The sequence below is a fragment of the Mastacembelus armatus genome, chromosome 12 (genome assembly GCF_900324485.2).
Source record: "Mastacembelus armatus chromosome 12, fMasArm1.2, whole genome shotgun sequence".
In the NCBI taxonomy this organism is placed as follows: Eukaryota; Metazoa; Chordata; class Actinopteri; order Synbranchiformes; family Mastacembelidae; genus Mastacembelus; species Mastacembelus armatus.
In genome coordinates, this window is record NC_046644.1 from 20,408,881 (window position 1) to 20,436,297 (window position 27,417).

Here is a 27,417-nt window from a genome sequence, read left to right on the forward strand (position 1 = left end):
TGGGGTCTCGTTCCCTTCAAAACCAGTGCTGGTCAACAACGAGCAAACTAATCTCTTGTACTGATATTTAGTCAGTTTGCTGAAGAAACTGACACTGATACTACTTCACCTTGTCTTCACTCCACCCTCTGACATGGTATCTTCCAGCTTCATGATTGGCTGGACACACCTGATCCAGGTATCAGCAGTGGGAAGGGCAGGGATGGCTGCAGAACAAGCAGGACCAGAGTTGGACACCCCTTATTGAAATAAACCAAGCACAGATTAAAAAGGTGACATGGACCTTTAAATCAGCAGATACACCTCTAGTCTCTGGTAAAGCCATGGGTAAAGGACGCAGTAAAGCAAAGTGAGTAATGACAGAATAATCAGCGGGACAGACAAAGTGATGAGGATGGGCGCAGGCAGATGGATCACATAAATGGAGACATAAAGGAGGACGAAGCAGATGTGACAGAGAGATTCAGTGAGGAAGCAGTGAAATGGAGATGGATGGATAGAGCGTGATTCCACACAACCTGCTATCAGTGTCGCCTCCATCAAACTGAGGGAATAAGTGCAGGGATTAGGCTGAGTGACGCACAGGGAGGGGGGGGGGGCAGGAGCTGGGAAATGAAGACACACACCCACACACACGTACGGTCACTAGATTATCTTATTCTTTTTATTTAATCGTTCTTTTGATGCCCGATTGTCAGAAACAGTCCCGCCTGTCAACACAAGCAGCCCGCCTGTCCTTCTGTCTCTGCACTAATCTGTCAGAGCGTGAGTCATACGCACAGTGTATCATCATCAGTATCGGCGGCTTGTCTCCTGGCTGCTCCACAGCTGCTATGAATCACTCGTAAACGCGTTCAGCGCTCTCGGTTATGGTAGGAAAAAAAAAAAACATATGCTGCAAAAACCGTCATGTCAAAGGTCACATTTTAAAAAGCCTCTTGCTCAGTTTCCGAGCACATTAGGGCTGGAGTGGGCTTCGCTTTGTGTCTGGGAGTTAAACAATGCAGAGTGCTTCACCTGCATCACTTCCACATGTCCCCCTCATTTTAAGGTTTCAGTCTAATGTGCTCACGAAATCTCTGCTGCCAAAAATACCAGCAGAGCTGCGATGACAGGTGGGGGCTGTAAGACAGTAATGACAAACTCTAATAAAGACACAATCATAAAGCATCAGGTTTTCAAAACTTCTAGTTGTTGCTCTATTACATTTCCTTTCATAATTAGACTGCTGTTCATTTTGAAGGCTGATGGTCATTTCCAGTCTCTTCGTTGTCGAGCTGTCTGCTCTGTGGCTGCAGAAAAGCACTGGCTGCTGCACATTTTTATCAGCTCAGACATCTGATCATCTGAACTGTGGGAGCAGGACAGGCAGAGGACAGGGTCCACAGAGACTTCAGCAAAAAGAAAAAAAGAAAAACTACCTGGAACCTGGAACAAAACAAAAGTGAGGGGACAGTCACAGGATTTTGTCAGGGGACTTGGTGCTCTGGGTTATACTTTATGTAACGTGAAGAAAAACTGAACACAGACAGGAAAGAGCTCAAATGTAGTTACAGATGTTACTTTTATTTAGATCTCCAGACACATATTTCAGTTACACTGCTGTAGCTGTTAAAGTTCACAAATACATCAGCAAATTTACAACCTCACTTTCACCCCTTTCCTCCACCATCTACTCATTTCTCTCTTCCCTGCACGTAATGAGAACAAGGCGCAGTGTACCGCCTCGCCAGCAGCTCCTACATGCTCCAGTCTTCACTACACTCAACTCAAAGAAAGTTTGGGACACAAAAGTCTACTGATAATTCAGCTTTTCTCTAGAATCTCAACCATAGTTCAATTAAAAATGTGAAGTTTGTCCTGAGGGTGGCACTAGAGCTGTGGTTCTCCTCCTGAGGTCAAGATTCATGTTCTGATTTTTGTATAAACACCAGAATTGATTCAGGAAAAGGTGATTCTAGGCTGCCAATGACTGTTGATAAAATAAATAAATCCTGATTTATAACAGTAATGAATTTGATATGGATATACAGTGTTCTATGAGGAGTTGATCAGATCATTTTGCTTATTGATTTATGGCTTTTAGATTCAATCACTAATCAAAAATACTTTGTAAATGTAAATTAATTGTCTAGTTAGTATGAGTGGTGTCCCACAGGGATCTGTCATTGGACCATGTTTATTCTCATCTACATAGATAACTGTTCACTGTATCTCCATTTATTTTATGCTGATGATACAACTTCCTTCCTTCACAAAAGCATTTTCTGAATTAGATACAAGTGGACAAAATTTGATTATGATGGATCAACTTAAACATTGGGGTTCAGTAACAAAGAGCTAAAGTGAAAAATAATAATTAAAAATCCAACCTGTAGACTTTCACGGTGTGGAACGGAAGAGTTAATCCACTGAGGATTACGAATATGTTTAGTCATTTTTATTCCAGTCTAGATTTTAGTGTTTGTGGGATGAAAAGACCAGAAAAAATCTTCTATACTGTTGACCAGTTGTACTCACTTTATTTCCGTAATAATATTAGAAACTTTAGCCGGATCCTGTCATTGGCTGTTTAATGTTAAACTTTGTAATCCCTTTTTCCTGACTGGCAGTGGGGCAATAATAATCATTTCCCCTCTCTCAAGTTTGTACAAAAGAAGAGTGAAGTAAGGCCACACCAGAAACTCATCTCCCTTTCCTTCCAGTTGGTGGGGACGTGACATCCTGCTCGAGCCTCAGACCTGGTCACACAACAGGCCGATGTTGATGTTCCACATCCCAGTAGCTTCTATGGAACATTAAAAAAAATACCCCACAGTGGCCAGAGGTAATGTACACACTGAAGAACCCCCCCCCCCCCCCCCCCCCCCACACACACACACACACACACACACAGCATTAACATGTTAATGGAAGCAAGAAAAAGGACTCAATGATTTCAGGCTTAAACAGCTCAATAATTTATTGTGAACCGAAACCACTACTGAATACTTAATGTGGACACGGAAACAGAGGAACGTGCACTGCTGTGCAGACGTTTTAGGCAATTTAGATGGTTTAGATTCTTATGACACAACACCAAGCCAAGTTAACTGTGCAGTACAACAAGCCCATAAAGAACCCACTAGAGTTCATGAAGAAATGTTCTGCAGCAGATGGTCTGACCCCCACAGAGGAGTCAGTCTGGGACCACAAGTAGAGACAGAAACAGTGGGACAGTCTGGATCTACAGAAGAACTGCAGCAGCTTCTCCAAGGTTCTGCAAAGTACCAGGAGAAACTGTGTCAGGTCCAACCAGAGAGACCTGCTGCTGGCCCTAGATTAGATTGAGGTTTGTTCCCTTTACTGCACTTTGGATGAAGGTCACTTTTGATAAATGACGCTTTGTGTTGAAAGCATCCCCTGTGTGTTTAGTGACTAAAGCCTTTGCACTGTTCTGTATGTCGTCAGCTTAAGATTTAAGTTTAAGAAACGTTTTCTTCAGGTTTGTAAATGTTGTTTAAGCCTCATAAATGTGATGGACAAAATAACAGAAACAGCTCTTAGTAAACACAGACACCTGCAGCACAAAGTGCAGCCTCCAGGTGAATGAACAGGTGTGAAACAGTCTGAACACAAGCTGAACATTATGACTGTTGGGTGCGGACAGGTGTGTGTTGGTTACAATACTGTGACTTCTGACCATAGTTGCTGAGTGTTTCAGGATGTTTACTGGCTGCTGACGACATGTTCAGGGTCTGGGAGTCAGTGACAGCTGATAGAAACTGAAAATGTGTCGCGTTGCTGCCAGTGTTTCTAAAATGTGGTGTGCGGTTTTAAAAAATGGCAGCGATGTGTTGTCAAGTCACAGGTTTTCAGCAGCAGAGAACATTGGATTAGTTATTATAACCTGTTGGAAAAGCTTAGAATAACTAACACTTCCTGTTTCTTATAACAACATCAGATATTTCAGCCCATTCCCAGGAAAAACAGCCTGTTGTCTTTGGGCCAGTGTGGGATACGTCACTACAGATTATACTGGGAAAACCAGCGTCACAAACCCAGACCAGATGATGACGCTCAGACATTTCAGTCAGCAGCAGTGCTCCAGTGTCACAGCACGGTGTCCAGCTGCTGCTAAGGCTGAAATCTTTACGCCGTTTCTTTGCTTCCAGACACGTTCGGCCGCAGACGCCCACACACTCTCCCCAGCACATAAAGAAAGACGTACACACACTTCGCTCACACAACTTTACACTTACGGCATGTGAAATATACACTCTTCCACTGAGACTCCATCGGATGGACTTTTTCATATTCCACATTAAATGAAGTTTGTACAGAATGTCGACAACGAAACTAAGATAAAGACCCGCAAAAAGCACACTGGTGTACAGCATGAGTGTTTGTGTCCGCGTGGAGACCCTGTTTGCCCGCTAACGAGGTCTAAGGGGAGGGCGACAGTGTGTGTGTGTGTGTGTGTGTGTGCTTTGTATGTATGCTGTATAGATTCCTGGCCACTAGAGAGGTCCAGGCGAGTGATAAATTGAGCTGACAAACACCGTGGAAGGATCTGTCCCATCTGTCCAGCCTGGAAATCCTGTCATCCCTCTCTCTCGCTGCTGACTTTAAGACTCATTCTGTGTGCGTGCGTGAAAACGTGCGTGTGTGTGTGTGTGTGTGTGTGTGTGTTTGGTTTCAGCCCAGCTGTCTCTGATCCAACAAAGCTGGAGGGACTGAGTCCGAGTCGGGCTCCACAAAAAGCACACAAACCCTCCAGTCAGAGTGTCGGAAATGAAGTCGCTATGATCCAAAATCCCAAGAGTCTCTCTGTCTATGCGTTTCTTATTTGTCTGTCTCTCCACGTTCACTAAACCCACAGTGTAGTTTCTTCTTCATGGGGTGGAGAGGGGCAGCTCATCCGAACGTCCTCCACAGTTCTCTCCCTCCTCCAAAGGCCGATGCTGATGCCTGGACGTCTGTTGACATTTTCCTACAGCGAAGGGTGTGAGTCACATGACTTTCTCTGGGTCTTGCCATTTAGGAGTGTGTATATGTATGTGTGCGTGAATGAGTGTGTGTGTGTGTGTGTGTGTGTGTGTGTGTGTGTGCGTGCGAGTGTGCGTGTGAGACTTCACATTTATGAGATGTAGAGCAGGAGTGCTGGCAGAACGGACACACACACAGTCACAGAGGAGTGCTGCAGGAGTGGAGCTGATTGCTGGCTGCTGCTCGTGGGACCTGCAGAGTCCTGAGAGTCTATTGACCCCTGGGCCAACAGAGCCTGGACAGAGGGAGGGCCAGACAGGAGGAGGGACAGGGAAAGTAACGGTGTTAGTGGAAAAAGCAAATTCAGTGGAAGTGATGAAATAGTTTTTCACAGGTTAAACCTTTGTGGATGCTGCACAGTGTTGGTGCACGGTGACTCCACCTGTTTGCATGAAGGCAACACTTTTACTTAAGTTGCTGTTGAACCGTGTTGTGTTATACTGGCTGCTGTTTCTATTATTTTGTCCACCACATTCATATATCAAAGTAAGAGAACCAGCTGTCAGTGTAACACAGTCCAGTCCCAGCTGTTCCTAATAAACTGACCACTAGTAACACTGATGACAACCCATGTATCTTTGATGTAATATGGTCATAAATAAACGGTAAATCAATAAACAGTATTGATCTGTACGTTTGGCACAGAGCGTTAGACAAAGGTTGTTCTTGGTTTTGGAGTAAGTCTGTGTTTGATTGAGATTCCTCACCTCCTCACACTCGAACTCGTCCGAGGAGACGCACTTCTGGCCTCCGTCCTGTGAACGACAGAGTCACGATGAGACTCACATCAGCACCTCAGACGTTTGGTCAGTAATTACAGGCTGAACTGTGAATCATCATTAGGAAGCACGTTGGACTCATGACTTTATTTCCTCCTCACACAAACTGCAGGTTAAACAGACTGTGAACAGACTTAACGCAGCAGAAGCCTACAAACAACCCATAATGCATCACTCCACAATGAGCATGTGACGCTGTTAATGTCTAATTGTCATGAGTTCGGGGCTGGACCTAAGTGCTCGCTCCATTCATGTGTAAATGTGACACGACAGTCCTGGCAAACTGAGTCAGACACAACAACGTGACACATTTTCAGTGCTCAGGCTGCTCCTTGTCGACTGTCACTCTGCAGCAGTCAGTAAGCAGCCTGACAGCCTTAATGTTGGTGCACGTAGCTGAGCTGAACGGTTCACATGCTGCTGCTGAGAGAACAGGTTCTGGATGATTTCAGCATTTAGCTGCAGCTCTGCTTCACCCTCTGACCGGACTCTCCATAGCAGCTGAGGCTCATGGGTATTGCAGTTTTTAGTCAGACTGACAGAAAAACCACATTTAGTAAAGTTGAAATAAGGAAAACTTGTGTTCAGAACATAAACGTATCCAGGAAAGTGGAATATCCAGGTATCCACAGTATCCAGGGGACTGGGATTATCATCCACATGAAAACCTGGAATAAGAATTCAGAGCAGGAAGCTACAGAAAGAGCCTCTAAATGTCTCACAGAAGGGCGAGCAAATGTTGACTAGGACTCACTAACTTCACTATCATTAAAATGCAGAGCCTTAATGTCAGCACAAACAAAGACACACACTTATGCTTCCTCAAACACACACACAGCATCGTTTATCCGAGTCCTCCATCAGCCTCTTTGTCGGCGCTTCATTAGCATATCTCCTCCCGCCGCCTGGGTGGGAGAGCCAATCAGATCTTATCGCTCGACGAGAAAGAAGGAAACTGCTGCACACTGGGCCATTATCATTTTCCCTGAAATATACATTTGCACAGGTCCGCATATAGACGGACCCAGTGATTATTAAACCATGCAGAGGAAACGTTATCATACCGACTATTACTGCAGTAAACTGCTCTGACAGCTTCCTATAAGCTGCTCAACCTAGCTCCATGAAAAATGATAGCTATATTTATATGCTTTGGGAAAATGATGAAATTCTCGGCAGTATGCATGAGGTAATGTAGAGTCTCCACAGAGGCCCTGCGCTCTGCTGCATTACTGCTTCTTCTCCCTCTCACTGTTTTTATCTGGTTCTCTGTCAGATGTAACTTCATCTGTTCTGCTGCTGCAGCTGCTGCTGCTGTGACCAGAGGCCTCAGATTTACTGGAAACGCTCCCTCTGACACCCGAGCTGACCCAGGTAGGTGGAGGGGGGGGGGGGTTAAATGTGTTCACAGTATATTAGACTGCAAATAAACATCAAATAAAATATACAGTCGATCTAAACGCAAAGTGGGTGATGGGCCAAATACAGGACTAAAGAGCTCCAGCACTGGATGTGTACCTCAAACTAATCCTTTAGATCAGACCCTGCGGCTTTGGTTCCCATCGACATGACTGGAGCTGCTGTATCTTTCACCATGGGGGGGGGGTCAGAGAGGTGAGGCACAGGTGGTAAAAAACAACAGCAAGTCAGTTTGTGTAGATTGGCTGCTCAACAGCTACACACAGATACCACAGACCATTAAAGTAATAATTTAAAATCCTGCAGCTTCAGTCAGAAATCAGTCTCATCTCAGTCAAATGTGCACACACAGATTCAGCGTGAGGTACACATCCCGAGGATATCATTATTTCTGCTGCCTGTCATGAATAAACATCCATCTTAGAAGTTCCTTTGAGTGCAGAACCTGCCTGAGCATCCTGCTGTTTCCTTCAGTATCACAGTAGTCCAGGGACAGACCACTGCAGCTGCTGCTGATGGAGACTCTTGGCCACAGCAGAAACAAACAGAGTCTAAATATATTTGAGGCAGAATTAGCCCAGAGCTTTCACTCCAAAAGTAAGACCAGGAGTAATAATCCATTCATATTAACTTTTAACTTGTCCTATAATGTGGGTGTCACCCTGCTCTCAGCACAGTCTGGTGAGCTCCAGTGCCAGACACCAGCTAAAGGTTCAAAGGTTTTTCTGTCGCCTCCGTCTCTGAGATTCTTGGCCTCAAATAAAAACACTGTGTCCCAGCACAGATGTCCTCATACAACTGCACACCCACTGAATCTATGCCCTCCTGTCCGAGCAACATCTGCACCAGCTCAGTCGTGTCAGCTGAATGGAAGGTTTCCAGACCCCCCTCCCCCCAGAAAGCCCTGCCGCATCATGAGCACCGCACAGGGGGAGCACCGTGGACCGAGGCTCGGCCGAGTTTAGACGAGCATCGCGAACTAAGCTAAGAGAAACGTTGCTGCTGCTGTCAATGAATAACGATGGCAGGAAAACACAGTCGAACCCCACGAGGGTTTCAACATCCAAGTCCTGAAAGCTCAACAAGACGCCTGTCCTTGTCCCTGAGAGCCTCACCGACCTGTTTATCGTCACAATACACTGTCCTGGACCCGTCAGCCACATACACATGAAGCAATTTAGTCTCTCTGTGTCTGCATGTCCCAACCATGATGTGCAGCCTGAGTCTGGCCTGAGGATTTACTCAGCTCTAACAATGAGCTGCATTTCACATTTACTGCCACCACATTGGCCTCATCCAGTCAGAACACAACCTGTCCTCATGGGAATATGAAGCTTTTGGGTCGTCCCATCCAAACGTGACTTAATATGATAATATCATTTGTTATAACAGATAAGAAGCAGCTGTCGTGTCTTCTAGACTTTTCATTTTAAGTTTAGAACATTTTCTAAAGTCCACAAAGAATTTAGTGGAAAATCTCTCTCCTTCAATCACGGTGCATGTGGAGATATTCTATAATTCATGTTTTAAATCTCTCCCATAATGGACAGCAATTTATACCGGCCTTTAACCCACAGCCTTACACCTCTTCCCTGTACATAATGGATGTGTTTCCGGGCAGGACCAGTCTAATGTGTGTGAAGGTGAAGAAGAGCACAGCACATAAATCTCCTCAGTGTGGTTCTGTACAGTCTGCCTGTTCCTCTTTTTCTGCTCCCCCGTGTACAAGGACAGAACAAGAAGTACCTGAGTCTGAGTCCTGGTTTGATTCTGAGCCTTTTCGGGCTCATTTTTCAGAAATCACCTGTAATACTATAATAGAACTGTTGCTGCTGCACACTTTAAATATATTTCCCTAAATATATCACCGTAACATTAGCAGGGAGAAACCACGACGGCAACTCACCTGCAGGTTGGCACAGGTGGAAAACATGCAAGCGCTGTCCATGGGTTTGATTGCGTTGCTGTGAAGTGAAGGGGCGGGTTTGGAGATGATTGGCGGCTCAGCGGGCGGCAGGAAGGTGGGCGACGGCTCGGTCACAAGAAGAGTCCCTCCCTCTGCGCCGTAACCAAACGACTGGATGGCGTTTTCTGTGAGAGCGGAAAGGAACGGGTGATTCAGAAGATCAGCACAAACCGCAGCTCACAGGTGGATCAGACTGAGATGAGTCGTCTGGTTCCTGGCAGGTTTAGCAGAGACGTCAGGTAAAGCACCTGGTGAGGAGTGAGGCAGTCAGCTGATCACGTCGGGATCAGAAACACGCAGCTGAGTTCATCATATTCTGTTATAAACATAAATCCATATTAGTGCTGTGGACTCAGGTGTGTCACCACTGTACCTGATATCTGTTTCCCACAACATGAGAGTCCAGTTCGTCGCCACTGGCTGTCGAGGTTTCTGTTTACCCAAACTGTGACCTTCCTCTCATCCTACCTGGGCCTTTAATTCATGTTTAGTGGTCCCAAAATAAAAGCTCGTGCACAGCTGGGAGCAGGCTCTGGTGGTGTGTGTGTGCGTGTGTGTGCGTGTGTGTGTGTGTGTGTGTGGACACAAACAGGAAGAGGAGAAGCTGTTGACGGAGGAGGTGAACAGGTGATGTTGTAGCTGGGTCGCTGTTATTTAAAGGAACTGTCTCGGGATCTGTCTCACACGTCTGCTGATCCTTTGTCCTCAATTATCTGTGTCGCTCACACTGTGAGATTACTACACCTGTGAGGACCTTCCCAGTCGCTTTAATCACTCCACCCCCCTGGTCGACAAAACCTCTGAACAGCAACTGGAGCTGAACTGATTTAATCGTTTGGTCCATCAACAGAGAATTCAGCAGCAGGTCTTTGGATAATCTGCTAATTTTCCAGGTCCCAGTGAATTCTGCTTATTTCTGCTTCCGATCATTGTGAACTAACAATTAGCTCAGCTGCCCATTGAACCTTTGGAAACTCTGGGAATTACCTGTGAATTACTAATAACTAATCATTAACTGCAGTCTGAGCTAAAGCTCATGGTGCCCTGAAGCCAATTACGTCTCCCTTCCCAGGTGTGTATGTTAAGACCAGGTGTGCTGCACATCTGTATGGCGGAGGACACACACTCACTGAGGCAGGTGTTGTGCGTGAAGTCCCGGTGGAAGGCGTCACACTGGCGCTCCTGACTGGCCGTGCCCCTGCAGGTGCACCACAGGCTGATGGTGATGTTGGACGGGCTGCTGTCGCTGTAGTTGGGCGTCACGTCTGAGCCTGAGGCAGAGGGAGGGAAGGGGTTAAAGACCGGGAGGAATCAGAAGGAGCTTGGAGATTAAAAAGGCAGCGAGGATTCATGCCGGATCCTCCTCTAACAAAGACTCACAGCGTCTTTACTGCAACTTCTCACATAACAGATGGTCCACTGTCAAATATCAGCTGACAAAGTGCGACGTCTAATAAAGGCCTGATGAAATAAGCTGCTCACAGCACTCCCCCACATCCGTCACTGTCCAGGCCCTCAGACAGAAACCCAGGGACAGAAACCCTCAGACAGACAGAGACCCTTGGACAGACAGAAACCCAGGGACAGACAGAAACCCACAGACAGAGACCCACAGACAGAGACCCACAGACATATCTGTGGCTGTTCCTTCTCACACATCAGCGTGTAAGAATTAATGTGCAGCAAAGTCACATTGGCACTGACACATTTATTGGTTCAGCTCTACCTTGTTTCAGATAAAGGCTGTTTTCTCTGTGCTGGTGACAGTAGCTGCACTTATGAGGACATTCCCTTCCTACCCCTCGTTTCTAACGTCACTGTTAATTAATCAGTTAGTCGACGGCCAGAACCCCTCACCGATCAGCAGGTATTATCATAACCGTGTAATCACTGAAGTTTTCTGATGCCAGACTCACCGATGAGGCCGACGTAGGACATGAGGCAGCCGTGGTAGTTGTCGTGAGGGCAGCTGGTGACCGTGTGAGGCGTCATCTGGCAGTTCATGTGGAAATCAGCGAGTCGGGACCTACGGTAACGAGACAAAGCAAAAGCATCTGTCAGCATCACATGGAAAAGGGCAAACTGGGCGAGTTTGGGAAGAACAAATAGCTGGTTGAGAAAATAATCAGCAGAGTGAGCGTCTCAAAAAGTCTGAAAATGTGCAGCGGACAGAAACACATTTTCTGTCAGATTTATGTGGCTCAGCACATTTAGTTTATGGACTACAACATTAACTCTTCACTAGATTTTTAAAACTTTCTTCTCTCTTTGGACATTTACATGTATGGAAGCGCTGAAGCTTTGTGGACAGGAAACATATGAACAGGCTTAAAGAAAACCCTCCTGAAAGCTGGGAGCTGATTCATGCAGGAGTCTGGGAGATTATCTCTGCAGTGTCCTCTACATCATGTATATGTTAATGCAGGACAAACTGCCACATGCAATAACTGCACAGCTGCTGAGCTTAATCTACTTTCACTCTGCTGCCTGTTGTGTCTGTCTGCTCTTTAACTCATATTGTTCTTCTGCCTGGTTGAGTGTCGATGCAGAGACAAAGCCGAGGCTGAAAGACGGTCTGCGTTTGTGACAGACCCAGGCATGAGCCTTTTCATTACTCGGGTAGTGAGGACACGACCTGTTGGAGACTCGACTTTAGGTGACAACTTGTTTGGGCTAAGGTTAACTTTACTTTCGAGGTTCAATATTTAGAGGGATCTATCAGCAGAAGTGAGATGTAGTATTTATAAATATGTTGTCATCGATGTGTAATCGCTGGATTTTCTTAATCTTAGCATTTTAAAGCTGCATAGGGAGCGGGTCTCCTTTCATGGAGGCAGCCATGTATCTACAGTCGTCCAGAATGAACAAACCAATACTGGCTCTAAACAGGCAATGACGTCATGACATGACACCTAACAGTCACTGTACCCAGACCGAAGGACGTCTCAATCTAAAGTTCCTTGATTCCTCACTCGTCACATCTGTTCCTACTTTTTGGGACTAAGACACAAGGAAAAGATGCAAATGAGGGAAAAGTGGATGGAATTGAAGTAACTGGGTTTTTCTAAGGTCTAGAACGTGTCTTGGACATGAAGAAGAACAGCGTGGAGAGAATAGGCCATAAAACAACTGTTGAGTCAGAGCAGACGACGTAAAATATGAACTGCAGATACTGCAGACTGTGACTGTGTCACAGAGAATAATGTCGTCTGACAGGCCTGAGTGCTGCACGTTTGACTTTCGCCACACAGGGGTCACTGTGTGTGTGTGTGTGTGTGTGTCTGCTTGAGTAATTCTGCCAACGATGTCAGCTCGAGACAAAAGACACAACCATGATCCACACACACACATACTGTACTTCTGTCTTTGAGAGGACACTCGTTGACATGAGGCAAACCAACACAACTAAAGACCTCAACCCTAACGAACCTAAACCAGATTCTACCCTTAGCCCTCAAACAGGAGTCTGTAAAACTGAGGACCAAATGTCCTCGCAAAGATAGAAGTATGCACACACTCTGTGTGAAATCCACACACACACTTTGGCTTTCTATAACTGTGAGGACACAGCCACAGCCACCCTAACTAAAGACCTCACCCCAGACCTGGTTCTGATCTGATCCCTAGGACCAGGTCAGAACATCCTCCCAGTTGTGGTGCAGAACTAAAATGTGTCCGCAAACAGACTGTGACCCCTGCAGACAGACTGTCTGACCAATGTCTGGAGAGCGACCATGGTGGATCTGTGATTTTGGCTGTGAAGGACAAGCCCAGTGAGTCTGCATCTACCAGCCACGATAGTTTCCGCCTCATAATCCAGTCCGCCCTTTGCAAAGACTATTGATTTTCAGAGGGATTCGAGTTGTCAGCTCCATCCGTACGACTGTCGGCCTTCAGACATAACACCAGCTTAAGAAAAATGTGTTTCTTAGTGCATTGTGGTAGTTTTTTATTGTCATCACAGTTTGTCTTGTGCTCGCTTTTCATCGCCTGAAACCAAGATAAAACCCGCAGGCAAGATTCAGGGCTAAGAAACATTCTTCATCTCCTCTGAGCTTCAGAGTGAGTTTGTTTAGAGTCAGTGTTCTCATCAAACACTGCTAAAACTGAACATCACTCAAAGATATTGTAGTAAAAGTCCTGTCCTTGTGCTCTTTGTAGTGAAGCTGTACATCTGATTTTAATTGGCATCACTGCAATGATGATGTTTAATTGCTAGATTGATCTAAACCCCCCCCCCCCCCCCCCGGTCTTTTTGTTATTTGGGTGAATGAGCAGGGTAAAATAGGTCATGCTCACTGTGGAAGCTCTGCAAGTTGATTTTGTTTATGCTGTGTGCGGAGCTGCTGGGAGTTTCTGGTAACCCCAGGCATGATTTGGAGGATGGTTAATTTAACCTGCAGATCCAGTGGAACGATCACAATATACAAAAGCAGCGGAATGATCCTTTAAATGAGCCCTGCAGCTGCTTTACTGTCCTCCTTGTTCGTTTCCGCTCTAACTTCTGTGTTAGTCATGTCTTATTTAAATATGCTTATTTTTTCATGTACTCTGGTCCAGAGTCTGGAATGTGACTCAGAGGGAACATGTAGGTCGAGGAAGTGCAGTACATCCCCCTCTCTGTGATGATTAGTCTGGATTAATCTTTAACGAGCCCTGTGAGGAAATGAGACAGCTCAGGCAGGATTTGATCAAGTGGCTTCGGATTGAAGCACTCGGTTATCTCTGCTGCGACTCCCCTGCTGCCTCCAGCTCTGCGTCGTCCGACCTTCATCTACACCTGGATCCTTTAACGATCGATTAGCGTCTCGTTCTTTCATTAGCCATAATGTGGTTTGATGGCAGATACAGTATGTCGACAACTGTAGCTGTCAGTTTTCCCTCAGACGTCAGGGACTGATGCTTCATTTTGCTCGTAGGTGAATCTGATGAGTCTCACTCTGACGCTGGTGTCTGTCCTTATCAGAATGTCCTACCACTGTGCAGAATGATAGTTATAACTGTCAATTCCTGCTACCTGGTCAGGTGGTTTAAAATCAGCAAGTCCTACAGACACAAACCATCAGCCCAGCACAGTTTAATATCTAAAATGTCATTATCTGGAAATCCCACCTACATAAACCACAGAGCTTTATCTCAGGTTTAGACACAAAACACAGTCCCAGCTTCCTCACATGCTCTTGTAGGTTGACAAAGTGTTAAATGAACAGAGCAAATCAAACTAAATGTCACATGAAACACACTGATACACATCTTGCTGTTGATGCCAGGAGTAGCATGGATTTGTGAGCCGCTGAGGCAGAAAAGACATATTTCAGTGAGTGTGTGTGAGTGTGTGTGTGTGTGTGAGTGTGTGTGAGTGTGTGTGTGTCCAGCGTCAGGACAGGTTGTTGGTTGGGATTAATCCTTTTTGTTTAAAACTGTCACTGTGTCAGATCAGTTGTCCACTTTCAGCTCCGACAGCCCAGAACCGTCAGGTCCGGCTGTTGTCAGACTGGTGTCGTGTAGTTTGTTTCTATTCTGTGTCTCGTTAGCAGCAGCAGCAGAATCGGCTGTGATCGGCTGCTGTTTGCAGTGAGACCACGGATCAACAGCAGGACTGAAGTTCTGCAGCCTCTGGTTTGTGTGTTCTCAGTGGATCTTTGGAGATTTATTGATGAGGCGCTGACAGGGAGGTCACACTGAATTTAAAGGTATGAGCCCTCGTTGTAATTAATTAGATTCATTAGTTAAATTGTTCAACTTTATCCAGGGTGTCATTAAAAGTGACGTACAGACAAAAGCAGTAATCAACAGTGGGAAATGTTTTAAAATGACTTTTTCTTATCATTTCATTTAAATACAAAAGCAGAAACTGTATTTTTTAATGACGTTAACGTTGATAGTGTTGACTAATATTGATTAATAATGTTGATTAATTAATGATTACCTTTCTGCAGAGACTGTTTCTGTCTGAACACACAGCTGCTGTGGGAGAATCTACACGGGAAACTAAAGTCCCATCATGCACTGCAGGCTGCCGAGCGTCCCACCGAAGGTCAGTGCCTGGTCAGCTGCATGATGATGCCCAGTGTGTAGTGAACTAACCTCCAACATGTGGTGAAGCTGCTCATGATGTTTTCATGTGTTTTCACAGTTTCTGTGCAGAGTGTGATGCTCAGTTTTACTGCTGGAGTCAGTCTGTGCAAGACGAGGTGAAGAATATTAAAATCAAATTACAGCAAGGCTGAGTGAGTGCACACGTCCTGATTACTGTCTCACACACACACACACACACACACACACACACACACACACACACACTGGTTTCCAATGGAAAGACTTGCACATACATTTAATCCATATATTCTGCTTTTCAATGGCGTCTGTTCCTTCACATATGAATGTATGAGGAGGCTGCTCAGACAGATCTCCAGCTTTGACCCTGATCTGTCAGTCATGATCCTGTGAGTTATTCAATGTCCATGTTGCATTAACAGGGAAACACAAAACACAGACACACCTGTATCGACACTAACGCATAATTATTCTGTGTTAAATGGATTTTTTCATAGATTTTTTTTTTTTTCATCCTCACACTAACCGCTAAAAATACATTCATGAGCATTTCATTAAATGTTCTGCACCAGCAGATACACAGACATTTTTAAGTGTTATCTAATTATGTATATGTCAACAAGACTAACTCAGCTCTAACTGGCTCGTGAGCAGATACAGGATAAATTATACAGCACAGTTAAGGAGAGCGGCAGGTTTCACACATGGACGTCATGTTACCACGTTCCCTGACGTGTTGAAGAGCCTGTTCGAGTGTTTACATGCTGAATGTGAGCGTGCAGCCCTTGTAACTACAGCGATTTCTTGTCTTTTAGCACGTTTCCCAAGGTGTTGCACAAAATACACTTCTGCAGTCGGCAGCTCTTAACCTGAACAGCATCACTTTGCTGTAAGTTCCTGATCCGTGTGTGTGGAGATAAATCATCTCCGGGGTTTAGATCTGATTATGTTGTGCAAATACAACACAGAGAGTGTGTTTGTTGATTAGCAGCAGCTAGCAGGCTGCTGTGAACCTTTGTGCTGCACAGGAAATGAAAACAATATTTAGGTATGTCTTCTGTTTAACTCTTCTTCTCTCTCTTCATTTGTGTGTGTACATCAGTCTGTGTTTGGTGATTAGCTGCTGAGCTTTGTCTTTATGTTCGCTTTAATTAACAGTCCCCGAGTGGGGCAGCTCATTTGCATATTTACATATTTGCATAGCTAATGAGCTGCCGGGTGCCGCTCTCACTCAGCATCAGAGACGCTGCCTTTGGTCACACCTGTGGTTATATTTCTATCTCGCCTTATTTCCCCTCAAAGACTCATCAGCGGCGTCTCATCCCTCCTGTAAACCAGCCGACACAGTCGGAGGAGATGAGATGAATTAGGGAAGGCTTCTGTGTAAACGTGCAGAAACAGTCTCAGTGAGGGGAACTGAGAGGCCCCGTTGCGTTGCCGGTGTCCTCTGTGACCTACAGAACAGTGGCAGCTATTTCCATCACGCCAACACCCACCTCACTGACCGTGTAATGGAGCGATGCAGGCGCTAGATTGGCTTCCTCGCCTTAAAACACCACTGGGCTGCTGCTGCCGGGTTTGGAAAAGCAGTTTAGCTCACCATGGCTCAGTGCGTGGGCGCGTGTGTTTGCATACATACCACTGTCATTAGTGCAAGAGTTCTCGGTGTGATGGGGTCGCAAGGAGCCTGATACTCATAAATCTTCACATCCACCAGATGCGTCGTGATAGAAACCTCCTCCGAGTCTATCAGAAGCTGCACTGTGTGTTCTTTGTCCCCCTCTGCTGAAGGTCTTAAAGGGTCACTTCACACAAATCATACTAGTAGATGTTTTTCCCTGAGTGGCTGCAGTCACAGACATGAAGAGCCAACAGCACCTGAGGGTGTCCGCAGGGAGACAACTCTATGGGGGGAACTAGCCCTTTATATCTGATGAACCCCACACACACGGCCTCATATTCACCTCCACAGGTGTAATTGAGTTTAGTATACGGCCCCCCACACACACACACACACACACACACACACACCGTCCTGCTGCCACTAACTAAGGACCTGTTTCCTCCTGTTTGATAAACCCCTCCCACCCTCAGGGAGACATGAAATGTTGAGATATTTCCCTTTGGTGGACGAACAACCTGTTTGCACTCAGGTGTTTGTGTTTCCTGTAAAGGTCAGCGTCAGTGTGCAGAGCCGATTTATGTCAGTTTGAACCAAATAAATAACATCTCACTGATTCGACTGTATTTAGTTGACCTTAGTTACAAACGCCCCAACTCCCCGTGTTGAGCGTGATGTTCCAGACCTCTGCCTTTTCTCTGCACGTTGAAAATGTGCATTAAAAACAGGTTGAGATCCGTTTGTCATCTCCAAAGCCACAGCAGCTTGAAGACTAAAAATGAAACTGCATATTTTTTAAAGCTCTTTAATGTCAGACACCAATGTTTGTGTATACTGTGGTGTTAGAAGGTAAATCAGTTCATGTTACGTTTCTCCTCCAGCAGAAAAACCTTAAATATCAGGGAGCTGCTTCAGTCAGGACGTGTTTTACTGAGGGAGGGGAAGTGGTTTCATTATTACCAGAGCGTCTCTGTGGTTTCAGTGCCATCCAGATCAGACCTTCTTTCATCTTCCTGTTTGATTTCCAGTAAAATGAACCTTGGAGTGAAGAAGCTCCATGTGATTCCAGACTTTTGGGAATTATTTCCAGTAAAGGACCTGAGAGAGAGGCTCTAAGGTCTGAGTCACATGATGACCTGTCCAGCGAGTCCCACATTAACCAGCTTGTGTTTGTTTACAGGTGGAGCAGGATTCATGAATCAGGACGTGATTAACTGGATCAGCTAAAACAACAACAGCCTTAACACCAACTAGTGTGTTTGGAAAGTGGATGCTGAGACCCAGCCCAAAGCTCGTCTATGGGCCAGGACTACCTGCACCTCTGCACTGTGCTCAACACCTGCAGGCCTCGTGATGGACACACAGAGACTGACAACACACTGAGTTAACTCAGGGTCAAAGTTCAATCAGATTCTCTCCCTGCGTTTTTATTAAAATGCTGTTTCTCAGTAACGAGCAGAGAATCACACAGACCTGAGCTTCGGTTCGGGGCAGATTTATATTTATGTAACATTTATATTTTAAGTTAACGTGCAGACAAACAAACAGATATTTGCTTTGAGGCTGTTTGACATTGAAGCTTAATCTTTTATTGTTTTGTAGTTTTTTCTCGTAGCAGCAAAAGAAAAACATTTTATTGGAAACTTTCTGTCTGTGTGGTCGTGCTCTCATTTAAAGTGACTCTTCATTAGTCGTCTGGAGGTTTCACATTCATCACCTGTGCCAAAGACCATATTTAACTGCACTTTCTGTCAATCACCGTGACCCCCCCCCCCCCCCCCCCCCAGCTGCCTGCCCCACCCACAGCGGGAGACGAGACGCCCCGCGAGGCTGTCAGGACCCAGAGGAGCTGGACTCGTCTCACAGGCGGACTAATGTGATCCATGCCTTCATGTGCCGTCTACCTGAGGCAGGGCTGAGGACGAGGGGAGCTGGCTTTGACTTTGGGGTTGATTGGCGGTGGTGGGTGGACTCCGTGGTGCTGTTGTGGTATTCTCTGTTACAGTTATTGATTTATCTGTGCTGCTCTCTCCTCTTCTGCAATATCACACACGCTCGCTCAGAAAACACCTACTCACTAAACACAAAGCAGCATCACACGCTGACAGCACAGCCTCAGAGCAGCTGGGACCGGACTGTCTTCGGTCTGCCCCCTCACTGCTGCCTGCAGGCCCTGGGACCTTTAGAGGTTCAGCTCAGTGCAGAAATAAACAGCAAGAAACTTCAGGCTCTGGTTTCCCCGTTAACAGAGCAACTCTGACCACTAGAAACTGGTTAAATTAACGGCACGGTGCAGCAGTGTTAGGCACTGAAAGCACAGCGACAACCCCTTTGTGTGTTTCTGCTGATAATCGGTAAAACCGGACAGAGCTGGGTTTTCTGAGGGTTTGTGGCAAACAGCATCAGCTGAGCCCTGAGACGGGAGGGAATCGCCTTCACTCTCTCTCCTTTTGTCTGGAGCAGAAGAAAGTGTCAGTCTGAGCAAACTGTGAGGCTGATGGGGAAACAACCAGAGCAGCTTCAAACATCTACACACAGGAAAGAAGATCAGGGAATCTGGAATCAGTTTTTCAGTTCACCAAGAAGAAGAAGGTCCTGACATCTGTGTGCACTGGAATAACTTGACTGTTATTGTCAGCCCTGCTCTGTTTATTATTAAGACCAGCTTCGATCAGTAACGTCTCTACGTTTTAAACTGGCAGCTTTTCTTATTTTTATATTATATTTTTTTATATCTCATTAGAACCGATCTGGGTTTGTCCTGAATGCGTCGTCTTTGCAGGTTTAAGTTTCATCACCTTCCTGTTCTGTTAACACCAACAAGCTTTTCTCCCAACAAACGTGGTTAAGACGAGTTTTAAAAGACTCTGGAAGACCCAACAAACAACAGACACCAAAACAAGAAAAGGTAAAGCAAACAACAGTGCCTGTCTCCTGTCCAGGTGTGAGGCAGCACAGTCTGTGCACCGAGAGGAAACAGTGGAGACATTCAGGCCTTAAAACGAAACAGAATCGGAGCAGTTCTCCAACCTCAACTTTGACCCCGAGGCTGAAAACACCGAAAATATGTGCAGCAGAAAATCAGCAGCACACGAGCAGCGAGTGAAAGGACGGGATGAAATGTGATTTCACAGCCGTCACCTTTTAAAACCTCTTTCTGGCTGCTCGGTCCTGACTCTGCGATGATCATTTCTCATCAGACTGTTGTTGTATCGATCATTTTATATATAATAGAATATAATAGAAGTGACGTGCGACACTCAGTTCACATAAACCCTGAGTATTTGCCATTTAAAAACCAAAACTAACAGCTTCAGTCACAGCAGACATGAGTCCTTCAGGTCAAACACCTGCTTCTTTAACTCTGCTCTTCCTTTTAACCTGCAAATAAACGTCCCAGGCAATAATTACCTTCTTTCTGAGGCGTCTATAAGGTGCCAGGTGTTAATTAAGGTTTGGGCCCCTTCCTGTTTTACCTCCTGCTCCTCCCCTCTCAGACACTTTCCCTTCCTGCTTCAACATATATTTATCCACCAATCACAACTGTGCTTTTTCTGCCGCCACCACTGACTCCTCCTCTTCCAGCTCCTCTAACCTTTAAAGCCTGTTGTTGTCAATTCAATGTGCAATTCTGACCCAAAGGTTTGTGAGAGTCTTTCCAGTGAGACGCTCCAGCAGCTGATTTCTCTGATTAGTTCCTCCTCTCGCTCGATAATAATCAGAGAAACGAGCTGCGTCGAGCGAAACTCTTCCGGATTCAATTTGTGTGGGTGAAGAAAAAAAAGACAGGTCAGCCCTGATTGGCTGCCGAAGGCCGCGGCGCTCACCTGCAGAGTGCGTCGGAGCGACAGGTGTGTCGCAGCTCCAGGCAGGTGGGCTTGTGCCTCTCCTGGTGGGAGCACGAGGGCACGATGGTGCGGCGGCGGCGCTCGGCACACGCCTGGTCCGGGCAGGAGCAGAACAGCAGAGGGTAGCTCAGCTCCCACGGCACCCGCTCAAAAAACTGCCGCAGGGCCTGAGAAACAAAAATCAGTTTATTTTACTTCATTCAAGCCTTTAAATTTATGAATTAACATCAAAGAAACAACGTGAACTGCATCTGCTCACGGACCGGACGAGCAGCAGGTCGTGTTTATTTCATGGTAGCGTGGTGAACGCACACGTCAGCAAATACTGATCATACTTCACTGTTTGTTGTGAATCCTCTGTTCCAGAGCAGCAGCTCAACAGTTAACGACGGCGTCAGGTCTGAAGAAACACTGAGGAGCAGCCGATTAGCGGTGCAAAGGTCAGATTTCTAACTCCATTATTCTGCGATGACCACAGACTGATTATGTAAAAGTGAGGCAGAGACATTGCACTTACAGCCGTTAGCAGCCACAGTAACAGCTTCAACATTTAATGGAAAAGGAGCAGAGAATGAAATGTTAATAACCTTTTAGTCTTAAACAGGCTTTTAGCTCTCTGCAAACAGCAGCAGCTCCACAGTCATGATATTACCGCTGCCTGCTGAGCGCTGCCTCCGTCTCCTGGAAGGCTCCTGGGTCTCAGTGCAAGTTTGTGCAGATACGAAGATAAATGATCCCAACTCAAGGTCCGACACAAGCGTCCGTTTCCTCAGATCTTCTCGTGGGTCTGGACCTTTCAGCTGCGTTGGCCCGAAGATTAAACCAAGCAAACACCATGTCTGAGTGACAGCTTTGAAAAGCCTGGACTTTGAGTTGGGATGGAGTTTGGTGGTGGTTTTATTTTGAAGGTCTTGTCAAGCACCAGCCTCTGAAGTTCCTCTGGTCTCTGACAGCAGCAGATCCTCCCAGTCCTGAACCTGTGGGGATGGGGGCTCCAGGGATCTGACTGGTTCTTCCAGCACCTCTTGCTCAGGTAAACAACACACACACATACACACACACACATACACACACACACACACACACACACACACACACACACACACACACACAGGTGCCACCATAACCAGTCAGTGTTATTCACCTCACCTGCCACTGGTTGGTTGGTTCCCTTCGTTTCATTTATCGGTGCAGCTGCAGTGAAACAACTTTACACCGAACGTGGACCCCCCCGCTCACCTTTTGACACCTTTTCCGGCTGCACGGTTCCTGATTGGCCAGAGAGGGCTGCGGGGGCGTGGCCTTGCTGCAGATGGAGTTGTAGGCGGATCGCAGGCGTTTGCACGTCTCGTTGAGGTTGCAGGCCTTCGCCGCGTCCAGACAGGGGTTACAGGGTTTCCCCGCCTCGGAGCAGGGGCTCATCTTCGACAAAGAGGAGTCTGAACAGGAAGAAAAGACCAAAGCAGATTCAAACAAATGTGCAGTCACAGAGAGAAATCCTGAGTCTAATGCAACAATCCATCACTGTGACCTGATGCTATTATATAGCACTTAATGAAAAGTCAGTGTGCATCAGTGCAGCTTCATTACTGTGGCTCTGTTCATGTACTGTTGTGGGTGAATTTGTTGACCTGGGGTGTTTGGTGCCGAGCTGCAGGCCCAAAAGTGTTTTATGAAATGTGACTGAATCAGAATCAACTGCAGCCAAAAACTGACCTGCGTGACCCAGAAAAGACTTTTTCTCAGCTGGTGTTTGATGGAAACGGGGAATAAGTCTAACAGAGGAATTATGGGAATGAACCCGTTTCAGTGCTGCACTCACAGGGCTGTCACCTGAACACCAGGTGTGCACCTTCCCACCGACTCATCAGCGCTTCTTGTTAAAACCTGTGACCTGGACGCGGCACATTAGTGAGTGAAACCAGTTAAAATAATCAGAGATGTGACTGAAGACGGGACAGACACCTGACAGACACCGACCACGAGCCGGTAAAATCTTAAGTGGGACATAATAAGGCGACGGAGGACGGATGAAAATGTGTAATGGACCTGTGCTCGTTGACTAAACCACATTAGTACCTGACTCTGTGTGTGAAGGTTCTCGGTTTAGAACCTCAGTCGTCTCCCAGTTTGGACACAAATAAACTGCGACCATAAAAACTAGAGTAGAGCCTGTAGGAAATGTGATGCTCCTTTTAACAGCATTGGATTTCCCTAACACCCACTTTCACCTAAAGTCTGACTCAAAGCTCTTGGCTGGATGTGGGAAATGTGATTTGACCTGTGAGTCTGTGCCTGCAGTCTGAGCTGCATGTTATTATTATTATTGGAACCTGCTTGTTGTTGTGTCCAGCCTGTGTTCTTCATGGGCTAATTTAGACTATCATTAGTTATTATTATATTGTATTAGTTATTATAATAATGCAACTTATACAGTGAAGCGACTTACATGTTTTATTTCTGTTCAACAAGGCTGATTTTGCTGAAAGCAGGAAGAGCAGGGACAAGTCCAAGGTTTGACATGTGGTGAAGTCCAAGGACGACGTAGTACAACATGGACATACCCAGGTAAAGTACAAATACCTCAGAGTTGTACTTTATTAAATCTACTCAGTTACTTTCAAACACTGCCAGTTTTGCATTATCAGCTGATCTTTGTTTATATTCAGCTCATATTCCTGAAAGATGTTTTTCTTTTCCTCCGTTGTGAATCTGAGCTGTTTTCCATTTTGTGCCATCGTAAGCTGGCGCCTACATTACCCACAATGCAAGCAGATCACAGATTTGTTTCTAAGGGAAGACATCTTTCTGGGTCAGATTAAGGTTTCTGTGACCCACCTGCCCCTTTAGACACTATCACCCGTCCTGCCCATATTCGAACACACTCTAAAATGTCGGAGATGATTTTCATGTTTATCCATCCGGGACAGTGATCCAGGTCTAACAGCCTTTTCTCTCAGCCTGTGGCAGGAATGTTCACCAAAGCACTGCAGCGGCACAGAAATGTCTTTTCACCATCTGAACTCACGGAGAGTCGTTTCAACGGAGCTCGTCGAGGCTGCTGCTGTGAGCTGTGTCATCACCTCCGTCTGTGACGGCAGGTATAATTAAATATGAATATGGCAGCAATTAGTGTGTGTGTGTGTGTGTGTGTGTGTGTCCACAGCATCAGAGCTTCACACAATGCTGTTCCTGCTGCAGATAACACTGTGTCTGTACTGTAAACACAAACACACACATGCTCAGTCTCTACATGATGGGACATACTGTGGTGCTCCAGAGTATTTTATTATCACAGACAAAGTCTCTTCTACTAGAACATGTTCTACTAACAACACAAACGTCTGCTGACACTTTACCACACACACACACACACACACACACACACACACACACAGAGCCCTGAGCTGTGTGGACCAACAGCATTGCAGCAGGCTGGTTCTGTATTGAGGGTCTCCTCCTTTCTTGAATGAAACCAGATACCAGACATTTCTCTGGTGACTGAATGTGACAAGATGTTAGAATCAGTTTAACGTGACCTTCAAACTGAACTTCACTCAAATCTCTATATTACTCACAGCGAGTCAATAGGACAGTGTGAATGGTAGAAAGGTTTGTTTTGTTTTGTAGAGGAAGGAAATATCTGACAGACAGGAAGAGGAGACAGGACAGCTCCTGGACTTCAGGTCCTGGTCTCTGTCCTGACCTGCTGTGTGAACTGTGTGTGTGTCCTTCTGAACTCTGTCCAGTCAGATCAGTCTATCCAGGTTCTGGACACATCTCAGGTGAATGAAAGCAAACAGGGAGCAGCTGAGCCCAGTTTGGAGCCACAGGGAAGGATCTGAATGATCTAAACATAAGAGACTTTAATTTTTTATTTGTAATAATTTAGTAAAAATGTCTAAAAGCTGATTATTATTAGACAGTGAAGTGAAACCTGCAGCACAGTAAAGTGCACAGGGTTTCCTGCAGCTGCTTCATGTGCTGTGAATGTTCTTGCACCTAAGGAAAAGTGGCAGAACACAATGAGTAAATTCTTATATGTTCCACTAAAATTGTTATTTTGAAGTTAGAAGTGTTAGAAGATAAGTGAGTCATTGACTTTTGGCTAAACGTGGAGGAAACTCTACATGTCTTGATCCCCGGCAGGAGAAACCACATGCTGATATTCCCTCAGGGCGGCCGTATCGTTCTCACTCTGCACGTCCGAGCCTTGAAGGACAATACTGGACAGAACACACACAAGGATTAAACTGCAAATGCCCAGAAAGCCAAGTGAAGGTTGCTCAGCAGCACTGAGGATTGTGAAGAGCTTGTTATTTTTTGACGATGCGTTCAGGGGCGGACGGGAAACGTGCTTCCAGCTCATAAATAAACGCTTCAGCCACTTGAGTGTTTCCTGCCTTAAAGCAGGCAGTTAAATGAGCATGTTTGGTCTCCGAGGAGCCGCTCACACCTCCACACGTCCAAGCTTATTGATTGTGTGAAATGAAGCAGGCTTCCACCACTGGAAGCACACTTGGCTTAATGCTCTGTGCAGCTGTGCAGGGTTACAGCTTGAGGCATGTCTTAATGACTGCAGAATAAAGAGTTCAGTCCATCTGCAGCTGCTCGTCTGTGGAGGTTAATCAGAGCGAATCAGCCTCCGATCGCAGCTCAAAGGTTGTTTGCCCTCGGCCACCGACCGGCTTTCTCTTCCAGAGCTGACTTAGTGTGCTGCTCGCTAGAGCTGCCCGCAAATTATAATTAAACTTCATTAGTAAACTGCCTTTTCTACTTGTTAGTTCAAGTTAAAGTGACTGACAAACTGGTAATAGGACAAACATGAGAGAAACAGACCAACGCACCTCGGAAATAAAAATAACAAATGAATAATGAAACTAGCAAAATAATTTCCAGGTATGTGAATAAAAACGAAATAAAAGTAGATCACATGATATCTCAACACACGACTGTACGTGGAATAAGACGTCCCTGTTTAAAGATCACGGTGAGCTGCTCTCACATCCTTCTCACTGTGTCTCAGAGCAGGAAAACTAAAATCACCAGAAAGTTTCTGACCAAGTGAAAGACTCAAAGTGCCAGAGGACCGTGGAGCCAATTACCGAGAATTTACCAAACAAAGTCCAGTCAGATTTATGTTGTTGTTGGGGTCAGCACTGGCCAGAGTGACCTGGAATCACCTGAGTGCTGGTTTCAAACTGGTATTAGCTTTGGTACACCAGTAAAGTCTGTGGTTTTTAGCTCCTGGTGAGTGTAACATAGTTAGTAATGAAATAGTTTTCTCTTCTTCTGCAGTAAACAGGATCAATAGAAACTGGATTTAGTCCAAAGTTACTGTTTGATTTAATGGTGTCATTTTACTTGAACTTGAACTCAGCTGTGAACTAACAAAAGAAAAAAGCCTTCAAAGTAAAAGCCGCCCACGGCAAACACACGGGGCCTTCTGAAAGAAACCAGGAGGACACGAGGCCGAGTCTTCCTGTTCTTCGCTGCGGTGCTGAACAGAAGCTCTAATTGTGTGCTGGCACAATGTGGATACATAACGGTCTTCACACGGCCGCGTTTTCATCTCCCCTTTCTTCTCTTTAATGCATCGCCGGCTCGTGCTGCCTCACAGCAGAGAAGAAGAAGGAGCCGCTGCAGCAGGAGAGCAGCGTTTGAAAAGGAGCAGATATATATAGAGAAAAAGGGAGCAAGTATCCGGGGCAGGAGTGCAGGCCAATTAGAGAGATGCCCTAGGTTGTCCTGTTATCTTTCTCACACACAGCCTCAACAGGATGTAGACACAAAGCCCTGCCCTGGGGTGCACGCACAACACACACAAACCACACACTCACATATTTTATTAAAATGCTGTGGGCTCCAGTGTCCGTTCTCCATCTCACACTCACACACACACACACACACACACACATAGACATACATATATTGTGTCTGCACACCACTGAGACGTGATTTAACAAGGTCAAAAGCAGAAGTGGAAGGAGGAAGTGAGCGTGAGAGAGAGCAGGGGAAGCAGAGACGAGGGAAAAGGAGGCGAGCTGTAACAGACAGAATGAAGAGAACGAGGGAAGACGTGAAGAACAACCGAAGGCAGCGAAGGAGAGTCAGACCCTGTGCAAACTGAGAAGGGTTATAAACACAGTGCTGTTTGTCTTACAGATGCTCTGTCAGGGCTTCCTGTGGAAAACTGACCTGATAAAACTGATCAGAAAGGTCCAGTTAAACTGGTGTTTGCCCAGTTAGTGCAGGTAACAACTGGTGTTTGTCTCAGCTTTCCTCTGTGTGACCTGTGGAGCAGAGCTCTTTGGAAAAACCTCCATCCTGGACACCATGAGGACTAAAACCATCCTCAATGATCAGCAGCGTCTGGATCAGGGGTGCCCAGTCCTGGTCCTCGAGGGCCACTGTCCCGCTTGTTTTCCAACGGTCTCTGAAGCTGTAAATTTAATACTAAATATGAGGCCTCCTCATTGATGTAACTTTGACACGCTACAGTCGGACTGACGTGGGTTTGTACAGTAAATTAAAGCAGCATCATATTTAATCCTAATCCCACAGACAACTGCACCCAGACCTTTGAAAATGTCATCTCGTTAAATGCATTTACAGGATAAAACAAACCATGTGGATGATTTTTGTAAGAAAGACAAGATAATTAGATGAAGCTGAGGCTGCATCATGTAGCGCCAGGCT

General features: G+C 45.8%; 1 protein-coding gene across 1 annotated transcript in view; it reads right to left on the reverse strand.

Moving 5' to 3' along the window:
• Positions 1–2,996: 2,996 nt before the first annotated feature.
• gfra2b (GDNF family receptor alpha 2b) overlaps positions 2,997–27,417 on the reverse strand; it is a 54,995-nt gene continuing 30,574 nt past the window's right edge. The window contains exons 4-10 of the mRNA XM_026297517.1: positions 21,958–22,157; positions 20,698–20,885; positions 11,109–11,218; positions 10,323–10,463; positions 9,133–9,317; positions 5,736–5,783; positions 2,997–5,263 (exon numbers count right to left, since the gene is read on the reverse strand). Of these exons, the coding sequence (XP_026153302.1) occupies positions 5,120–5,263; positions 5,736–5,783; positions 9,133–9,317; positions 10,323–10,463; positions 11,109–11,218; positions 20,698–20,885; positions 21,958–22,157 (1,016 nt within the window). The 3' untranslated portion in view covers positions 2,997–5,119. The remainder of the gene's footprint in view (positions 5,264–5,735; positions 5,784–9,132; positions 9,318–10,322; positions 10,464–11,108; positions 11,219–20,697; positions 20,886–21,957; positions 22,158–27,417) is intronic.